The sequence below is a fragment of the Heloderma suspectum genome, chromosome 2, assembly GCF_057233095.1.
Source record: "Heloderma suspectum isolate Gila_16-S chromosome 2, 16-S_ref, whole genome shotgun sequence".
In the NCBI taxonomy this organism is placed as follows: Eukaryota; Metazoa; Chordata; class Lepidosauria; order Squamata; family Helodermatidae; genus Heloderma; species Heloderma suspectum.
Genome location: NC_139459.1, coordinates 126626864 through 126636367, shown reverse-complemented (window position 1 = coordinate 126636367; position 9504 = coordinate 126626864). Strand labels below are relative to the sequence as shown.

General features: G+C 45.6%; 1 protein-coding gene across 1 annotated transcript; it reads left to right on the top strand.

Moving 5' to 3' along the window:
- The first annotated feature begins 1333 nt into the window (after positions 1–1333).
- On the top strand, positions 1334–3217 carry MRPL50 (mitochondrial ribosomal protein L50). The gene is made up of 2 exons (XM_084834728.1): positions 1334–1451; positions 2199–3217. Exons 1-2 carry the CDS (start codon positions 1363–1365, stop codon positions 2587–2589), a joined length of 480 nt encoding a protein of 159 aa, XP_084690854.1. The 5' UTR covers positions 1334–1362; the 3' UTR covers positions 2590–3217.
- Positions 3218–9504: the final 6287 nt, after the last annotated feature.

Here is a 9504-nt window from a genome sequence, read left to right as displayed (position 1 = left end):
CTGCCTTCTGTCAGAACAGTGGGAGTGGGGTTGGGTGGGGTATCCTACTTTCTACTGAATGTGTTTATTAAAGAAAGGAAGGAGTTTGTGTGTGCAGAGGGGCGGCGGGGAGGGGGATGGCAGATGCATTCTACACAGGCACGGTGTCCTTAGGGGGCTCATTTTTACTCATTTTTATATAGGGAAGCTGGTTCTCTTCAAAAAGAAACATCAGGTTTCAGGCACTCAGACACTTTGCTCTTAGATTCTTTGGCTGGGGGATGAGTTCATTCTCCTCACTGGCAAAAGCACTCTGCACATCCTCAAAGGCACTGAGCTTGAAGTGCCAGCATTTTTGAGCATCAAACTGTGGCAGGGCAGCCCTGTTAAGAACGGGTCTGCCATCGATATGCCCAACCGTAAGCGAGACTCTCCTTGCCAGGGCTGCCCTCAGGCAAAGCATAGCAATAATAAAACTACTCCACAGATGGCTCAAAAAAGTGAGCCACGCCGCACGCCACAGGGGAGGACAAAAAACTCAGGGATACCACTAGCCAAAATGACTCGGTGCAAAAGTCTTTCCCGACAGAAAATAAAACAATAAATTAAATAACTAGTCTACCAGCACTCACCGACCACCCTCCTTCTAGCCATAGAGCTCACGCGTCCCCCGTTTCCAGTCCTCGTTTGGAAGCTATTTGAGCGGCGAGCCAATGATGGGGATGGTCTTCCTCCCAGATATCAGTGGAACAACCCCTGTCGGCCAGACATTGGTCGCCATCAAACTAGGCACGTCCAATTAGACGCTGTGACTGTCAATCAAATGTTATAGGCTCTAGGTCGCCGCGCGCCGGACTCGTATCCCATAGAGCTAGAAAAAGGTTAGCGCGGCACACAGCCTGACTGTCTGATGAACATTAGAAGTCGTCATGGGTCGTGATTGTGTACGGACAAAGAGCGGCACCGCTCCGTCGCTTGGCATCTCTGTCGTGTGAGGATTATATAGTTTGCATTTCAAGTCCGGGTGGAAACCCAATTCAATTTTATTCCAGAATTAGCAATAAGGACTGGCACGGGGCTGGTTTTCGCTCTCTAGCTCCATGTCCTCTTCCTCCACAGCAGGGGAGAGAGAGCGCGCGAGCCAGAGAGACCGCTCCGGTTGCTACGGTAACCGAAGCCCGCCAAGCCAATCATATCTCGCACCAGAGATTCGCGCCTGCCTCCTTCCCCCTACCAACTACAAATCCCGCCAGCCTAAGCGAAGGGGGACCGCTCTCCCTCCTAATCCCATGATGCTCCGGGAAGCCCATTCGTTCTCCGCCCTTCTCATGGGCGCGGCTTCCTTGCCCGTCGAGGGGCGGAGTTCTCCGTGCGTGTCCCAAGATGGCGGCCTCCACGGGGCTCCTCAGGGGGTGGAGACGTCGTCTGAGTTTGGGGGTCCCTGCGCGCAGGGCGTTCTGGGGAGGGCAGAGGTAAGATCACTGTGGTCGGCGCTGAAGGAGGGTCATCGCCTTGGGAGGGGGAGGAATGGAGAGGGGGGTCGTGGCCAGGAGGGGGGGGGAGAGAGACGGGGAGGGAGGGAGGCCTGAGAACCTGCGGTTTTGTTAACGAGGTTCCAGGCTCCTGGCATTGTCGGCTTTCACCTTCAGTTGTGTGCTTGTTTCATTGCTTTTGGCTTAACCTCAGTGCATGTCAGCAGCTCAACGTCTATGCGTGACAGTAGGCAACTTTCAGGATTCCTCGTTTTCAGACTTCCTTCCCTGTGCGAATACGGTCGGCGGTGGGCACCATGTGACCTTCTAGATGTTGCTGGACTACAACTCCCACCACCTGTCACCACTGGCTGCCCTTGCTAGGGCAGATGGGAGTTGTAGTCTGACAGCCTCTGGAGGGCCACAAGCTGCCCACCCCTGGTGTAAAGGCTCAGACTGGGTCTTTAACAATGGGAAGCTTTAAGTTCTTTGGAAACCTATAAGCGTAGCATGTTCAAAGAAGGCGGTCAAGCCTACTTACAGTGGTGTGGGGACTGGGTGTGGAAATTCTGGCTTCACATTCATAGCTGTGCAGTTGGATATTCTTAGGCTGAGAAAGGTCCTTGATAAGGGTGGTGTGAGGATCCAGTAGAGACAGGAATATATTGTAAGCCCCTTGGTGATACAAAAGAGGATATAAACATTTAATGTTATAGAAAAACGTTGTCTTCTAATTTCTTCCAATAGGAAGAAGGAAAGTGACCCAGAGACAGTAGATCCAGCTGTTTCAGTGAAAGAGGAACCAGTTATGGTTTGCCCTCCACTTCGAAGCAAAAAATACCTTCCTCCAGAAGATCTCCAGAGTCAACTAGAGTCTCGTGTCAGAGAGATCCTTGGATCCTCAGTCTCTGCAGACTGGCAAAAGGCATCGCTGGGAGACAGCAGTCTAAAGTATCGCCTGTTGGCTCAGCTGGCAGCGGATCTGGGCCATGCTGTCCCCAATTCCCAACTCCATCAAATGAAGAGTGCCAGAGATGTCTTGGCTTTCTACAGCATACCTGTGAAAGACATCTCCAAGTTTGATGAGTTAAGCACACAGGAGCTGCCGCCAAACTTGAGGATCCGCTGGCAGTACTGAGCCTTTATGGAGAGTCAGGATGGAAGTACCATGGTGAACTCTTACCTATGTAACTGCATCAAAATAGCGCAGATATTACTTGTATTTCCAAGATTTCCAGAGTACTCATAGTGCCTCTTCAAATGTTAAATAGCGGTAGTGGCACTGTGGGATTCCCTGAGGGGGTGTAATTCAAGATTCTTAATTTGTGGGGGACAGTCACTTCTTTGGACCAGTCGTTGTTGAAGGAAATGGTAGCCACTGAAATGAAACACAAGAACACGAATGAGCTTTGATTCCCCCCACCGTTTTCTTTCTGCCCTTGCTGACTCTGCTACCTTTGCTTATGTAAAGGAATCTCGCTCATAAATATCAGCCATATAAAGTACTGTTAAGGCAACATTTGGGCTAGTCAAAACCACATGGTGTGTTATTGGATCTATTAAACACTGGACTCCTGTCTGAAGTGGCAACCTTGTCTTATTTGGAAGCAAGATGGAGAAATATATGTCCCCACCTCCACTTCAAACAGTTGTGTATGCAAAGCCCTTTTGTTAACATATTTTTTGTTTGCCACACCTAGTGTGTAGCTAACTCAAGAAAATACTGGAAATCTTTTGTAAGAAAATAAAAAAAATATAGCAACCAATCTTGGTGTACATATATAGGTATTACTGTGTGTGGTGTATCCATTGAAGAAAATTTTGACTGCCTGTTGCAGTGTGTGTATTGGGGGAGGGGGGACAATAATGGGAGAGGGCTATTGCCTTCACTTTTTGCTTGTGGACTTCCCATAGGCATCTGGTTGGGAAACCTCTGTGGGAAACAGCATACTGGACTAGATAGGCTAGAGGTGGGGAACCTGGTGCCCTCCAGATGTTGTTAGACTCCCAACTCCCATCACCCCAGCCAGCATGGCCAATGAACTGGGATGGTGGAGTTGTAGTTCAACATCATCTGGAGAGCCAAAGGTTCCCCACCCTGGATATAGTCCTTTGGTCCAGTCCAGCAGGGTGGTTCCTACATTTTAAACCAGAGCTAAGTGGATTTTTGGTCTCATCAGGGCTGTGTGCTTAAAAATTTTTCTTTCATGTTTTTGTGAACTGTACATAAGCTGCTAACAAATCTTGCCAGCCTTATGTATTCTAGATGGCCATAGGATTTTTCATTTTCTGGGAACTGAACTTGAAGCCAGCACTCCGAGGTAGGTTCCCTTAAAATCTACTTGCCGCCCCCCCCCCCCCCCCCCGCCTTGTAGGTGGCACTGTTCATCCCCGGCTCCATGCTCATAAGAGCAGTGTGGAGCAGGGGGAAAGGGGGCATTCCTAGGGGAGGGGACGGCAGAAGCACCATTAGGACGCTTCCTATGCACCATCTGGCCTCCCTGCTCTGAGGCGCCCTGGCTAGACAGCCGAGATCAGCCTTCTAGCTGCAAATGCAGGGTGGCCAGAGTGCGGATGAGAAGATCCCCTCCGTGCTCTGCCTGCCCTGCATTGAATAGTCAGTCGTCTCAGAGTTCGGAGGCGGCCCACTATCCCCATAGGTTGCACCCTCTGAAATCTTGATGATAATAATAAAAATAACATGGATCTCTCTGGCCACCTCCTTGCCTATTTTCCATAGGCAGGTGGAAACATTTATTTGTAAAAGTGTTCTCCGATTTAAGTTAGTTGGGACTGTGAGTGGCCCATCAATGTTTAGTTACAGAATTTGTTAAGCAACAACAGCACTGTGTTTCATAATGCTTACTGTCCCCCCACCTCCACCCATCACATGAGGAATGTTTGAACTGTACTGTGAAAGCAATCTGTAACTTTAATGCTCATTCATTAGAAAATATTTTCTTAATCATAAAATCAAGCCATACTTTTAAAACTAGAACCACATTATTCATTCTGAGAAGTTGATCCTGGGACCTGCTGAGTCCCTTTGTCGTGCAGGTTCAGGGAACAGGTAAAAGTACTTATATTTCAAAAAGCTTTGTAATTGAAAGCTCTGTAATTCCTATGTGTTTTCAGTGTTTTCAAATTGCTTATTCGTTTTGTTGTTGTTGAATTGTTTATTTGCTTTATTGTTACAGTTTATCCATCTCTTTCAATGATTCAGTCTCTAAATCCTGCTTAACAGCTTTTGTTGGATACTGGCTATTAGCTATTGGAAACACGCCAACTGCTCAAGGAAGGAAACAATTTGCTTGCTGGAAGTTGGCCAATGAAAGAGAAGTTGGAGTGTTTGCATCTGGCTGATAAGCTGCTTGGGGAGGGGTACTTCAAGGATACACTGTTGCTTTTGGGGAATGTGATGCTGCTTTAAAAATTAGCACTGTGTTACCTCACTATCAGTCTGATTGCAGTAAAAGGGACTAGGCATCAGTGCTAATGGTGTAAAGCCAGTGTGGTGTAGTGGTTAGTGTTGGACTGGGACTTGGTAAATCTGGGGTTCTAGTCTCCGCTTGGCCATGGAGCTTACTGGGTGACTCTGGGCCAGTCACTGTCTTTCCACCTAATCTACATCACAGAGTTGTTGTGAGGATAAAATGAAGAGGAGGACCCTGTAAGCTGCCTTGCGTTCCTTGCAAGAGGAAAAAAGGCAGGGTATAAATGTAATAAAAATAATAAAAAAATAAAGGCTGTCTTAAGAAACAAAACTCCCTTTCTGAAAGATGGCAGAATACAAACAGAAGTTGTGCCTAGATGACTGATACAAGTGAGAGAATAGACAAGGTCTCCATAAGCAGTGGGTTCCAGTGAAGTTCCAAAACCATAATACCAAGAGTGGGCCACTGGCAATGGCTCACATGACATGTCCTCTAGGTTTCATTAACATCCTGTCTGGAACCTATCCAAATTATGAGATATTCTGGATGCTTTCTTTCCAATGTGATGGATTTAGTTGTCAGTAGGGATGTTCCAGGAGGTACTGATGCTCCTTTTGCCTAGGTCACAACTAGAGGTGACAACTAGCAAGCTTTTGTGTTCATCCGATGCCTTGAGAGTCATGAATGCCTCCAGGCTGGTGTCCATCCCCTTTTTGCTGGGTCAGTGAAGATGATGCTTGGAAAATGCCACCTGCTACATTGATGTGTATGTCTTTGTGAACTATTATATATTAGCTTCATTAGTCTAGCAATTATGTCTGTGTTCATGGAAGCTACCAAGTTTGGGCAAGCTTGACCTAGAAATGTGACACCCAATTTTAGATCCTCAGAGTTCCACAGTGACCACTATCAGCTGAAATTAGTTCTGTAGGGGAAACCAAATTAGTGCACAGGGCTGGATTGGAACTGTGGCCCAACAGATCTTCTAGTCATTGGAACTGATCTTATACAGCAAGGCTAGTTCAGCCTTTAAAATGAGAATGAGAGAATCCACATTCAAAGGCGAAATATCTGGAGCTGGACCAAACAGGCAATTTCATATTAGTAAATCTCTAGTTTCTATATTCCAGTGTTCCTCAGCCCAAAAAGCAGATTCATAAGAGCAAAATGACTGGTTTGTACACATTACTATGAATGTCCAATATTTAGTGAATGTCAAATTAAAGTAGGAATGCTGACAATCCCAGATGAATTCTCTGAGTAACCCAATAGACTTATTTCCCCCACACACATTTAAGAAATACATGAGCAAGCTGATCACATATAGGTGACCGTTGATTCAAAAAGATAGACCAAGGGATGTTTTCAGACATTCACAACATGTGTCTGGGATTGTCAACATTCACACGTGAATGTCAATAATCACCAAATTGTACATATTCATAGTAACACATGTATGAACATTGCTGCTGTGAGTTCACTACATTTCCTCTCTAAAAAACAAATGTGGTGTTAGGGATAGAATGGGCCCACAGAAAATTGGCAAAGAATACCCACTCAGCCATGTAGCTCACCTTGGCCCAGTAACTGACTCTCAACCTAACCTACTTCACAGGATTGCGATAATAAAATAGGAATGACTCCATGTGTGCGCATTCTGATCTCCTTGGAGGAAAGTGGAATACATAGGTGGTAAAATGCAATGTGATTTTTCAAAGTTCTCGGTATCTCAACATTCCCTCCCTGCCATCCTTTTGGATAAACGTGGTGTGTAATGTTAGGCATGCAGATCTCTGAAATGGGAGAAAACCCACTACTCTGTTAATGAAAGCTGAGCATTAAATGGGCTACGTGGCAGTAGTGAGATAGTATTTGGAAGACTTACTAAAACTCCAAGCTGTAATTGCACTTATGCAGCTGCTAACATGCAGTTCATTGTCACCCTGCTATCTATACTCTTAGTGCAGAGGTAACTTCCCAATAACTAGGAAGGTGGGGCAGATGTTGCACATCATCCATGTTTGATTAGGGGAAGCTGTGATCCATAGGGGAGGGCCCAGACCTCTGCTTGGAGAACCATTGCCATCCAGTGTTGACAATACTGGGCTAGATGGATCAATGCTGACATAGCAGATGACTGTTTACTATTTTCATGGAAGGCCAATAACTTAGGGGACATTCAATGTCAGTATCGTAATGTGTTTCCCCAGTGGGAAGAGCTGATCCATCTCTTTAAAGTGACCACAGCTGATTCAGATGTATATCGACCTCAACATAGTAGCCTTGTGGGGAACATCTGGACTAGGGATGTTTTCGTTTCACACCCAAGGGTCAGAGACTAGGCCCAAGCCACAAGTTGATCCCAGATGACGCTAGCAGTGGCGGTTTGCTGTTGTCTGTGCCCTGGAAAGCCGAGTGATGTGGTTGTGAAGCAAGACAGCTCCCATATAATTCTTTCCCAGCTCCTAGAACAAATGACAAAGCCCTGATGCAAATAGTTTTGTGATAAGTTTTTTTTTCATCTCTTTTGGAAAAAAAATTATATACAAAAACCCAAGAACCAACATGGTAGACATTCCAGGAAAAGTACAGAGAGAGGCTCAACTCCTCAAAGGAAACACGCTATTGGTTATCACCATGCTAGAAAAATGAGATGCAGCAGGAAAGCCCTAGGACAAAAAGATGGACCAGCAAACTGGTCCATTTGTTTTCTTTTGATCTGTTAACAATACTGTGCAAAGTGAAAACCAGTTTTGGATACAAATGCATTACGTAATGACCCACAAAAGGCCGACATTGCCTGTTCTTGTGATGACGAGGCAGGCACTTCTATGGGAAAGGCATGCCCAAATCTATTAGGATTTAAGCACTGGGCCACACATTATGCTTACCATATATAAAGCAGCCAAGTGCTGCCTGTTTAGAGCTCTGAAGGCCACCCTCCCAAACAAGAAAAACTGCAGTAGCTTGAAGTCATACACAAGCAATGGCTGAGCTTTTTGCTTCTATTGTCATCACCACTGATCTCTCTGGCAGCTAATCTTCCCTGGCAGTTAGGAGGGAAGATTAGCTGCCAGAGATAACAAGAGAAGAGAAGCTTGGCTACAATTTCCTCCTCCTCCTTGTACATATGTCTTAAAGCCCCGCTAGCTTTCCTTCCTGGTAAGCGGGGAGCTTTCAGAGTTCTGAACAGGCACAACCAAGTTGCTTTTCACATGGTTAAGTGTGACACCCAGCTTGGATCTAATTTCCCACTCATGTGAACATGAATGGTTTCTTCATAGTAGCACCAGTGGAATTGAATCACAGATTTATTAGCCTAAGGCTCCTTTCTAGGTTGTTATATGATGCTGTAATGCGGCAATGAAACATTTACACTCCTCCTATTACAAAACACTAGGTGGAACCACAGTGATGGCTTCAGACCTTCAAGACCAATTGGGGCCCTCTGCAATGCACTTTGTGCACAGCATTTCATGTGCATCTAAGGGTCAAGTATATTTGGTCCAAGGGTAAGTGCCACTTCCCCAGTTACCCATGTCTTTAAAATGCATGCATATGCCACAAAGGAAGGGTTACACACATGTCTATTTCACAGCGAAGATGCGCATTTTGGTACAACTCTGGTAAGTGGTTGGATGAACATGTCTGTGAAGTTTCCTACACAACATTTTTATGCCTCTTAAGCAACAGGTCTTAAGATGCACGTCTTTAAAAAGTACTGCTCGGAAGCGGACTAAAGCTTATTGTTGACCGTTGTTCTTTGGCCCATGACTGCAATAATACTTCCATATTTGTCTAAGTTTCCAGGTGTGGCTCTATCCCAAACATCTGTATAAAAATGCTAACTATGTTGTACTACCTCTTTGAGTGTAACTAGCACAATGGCATCTCTTGAGCCAAGTTACTAGACTCTTGATTCTGCAGCGTTCGTGTTAAACCAAAGTCTTAATATTAACCTTGGCCCATAAGCTGCGCTCACTGATTCGTGCAATCCATGGCAGTGATCTTAAACACAATGCACAAGACATGCACGTGTGCACCCAGGATTTCTCTTCCATGGTAACACCTCCAAGGATGTATGGTTTTTCAAAAAAGTGGGATCACATGAGCAGGCTTTGCTTAGCACAGGTACTGGGAAGACTACGGAAAGAAAGCCACAAGGAAAGCTTTGCGGATTGCGCACACAGGCTGCGTACCTTGGGCCCAATGAAACTACTAGTCTGGAGTAAGCAACCTGGAGGTTGCACACCCTGGGCATGACCCACTGGGGCAATTTCCTGAGCAAGCTCCATAGAGATGAATGGGAGTCCTGAAAGGCAGTTCAGGAATTTGTTCAACTCCCACTCGCATCCATGGGGCTTGTACAGCAGGAGTAGAAGTTTGCAGCAGACTAGTCCTCAATCATGTCCTTATCCATGCTGAATCAGGACTCAAAAATACATATTTCTCATTATCAATAGCCTAAAGTGCTAGATCCATATCATGCCGTGGCAACTCTATATTAACTTCATCAAAGTGAATACGGATTACTGCAGAATTGTACAACAATGACTGAATCTGGACCCTTCACCTACTGGAAGCATTTTCCCTGGTAACAAAAAGGTAAAAGTGAATTA

Bases quoted from the DNA above. Each gene is read 5' to 3' on its own strand.
- MRPL50 (XM_084834728.1), top strand. From the start codon at position 1,363: ATGGCGGCCTCCACGGGGCTCCTCAGGGGGTGGAGACGTCGTCTGAGT. The intron at 1,452-2,198 runs GTAAGATCACTG...TTCTTCCAATAG, and splicing joins GCGTTCTGGGGAGGGCAGAG to GAAGAAGGAAAGTGACCCAG.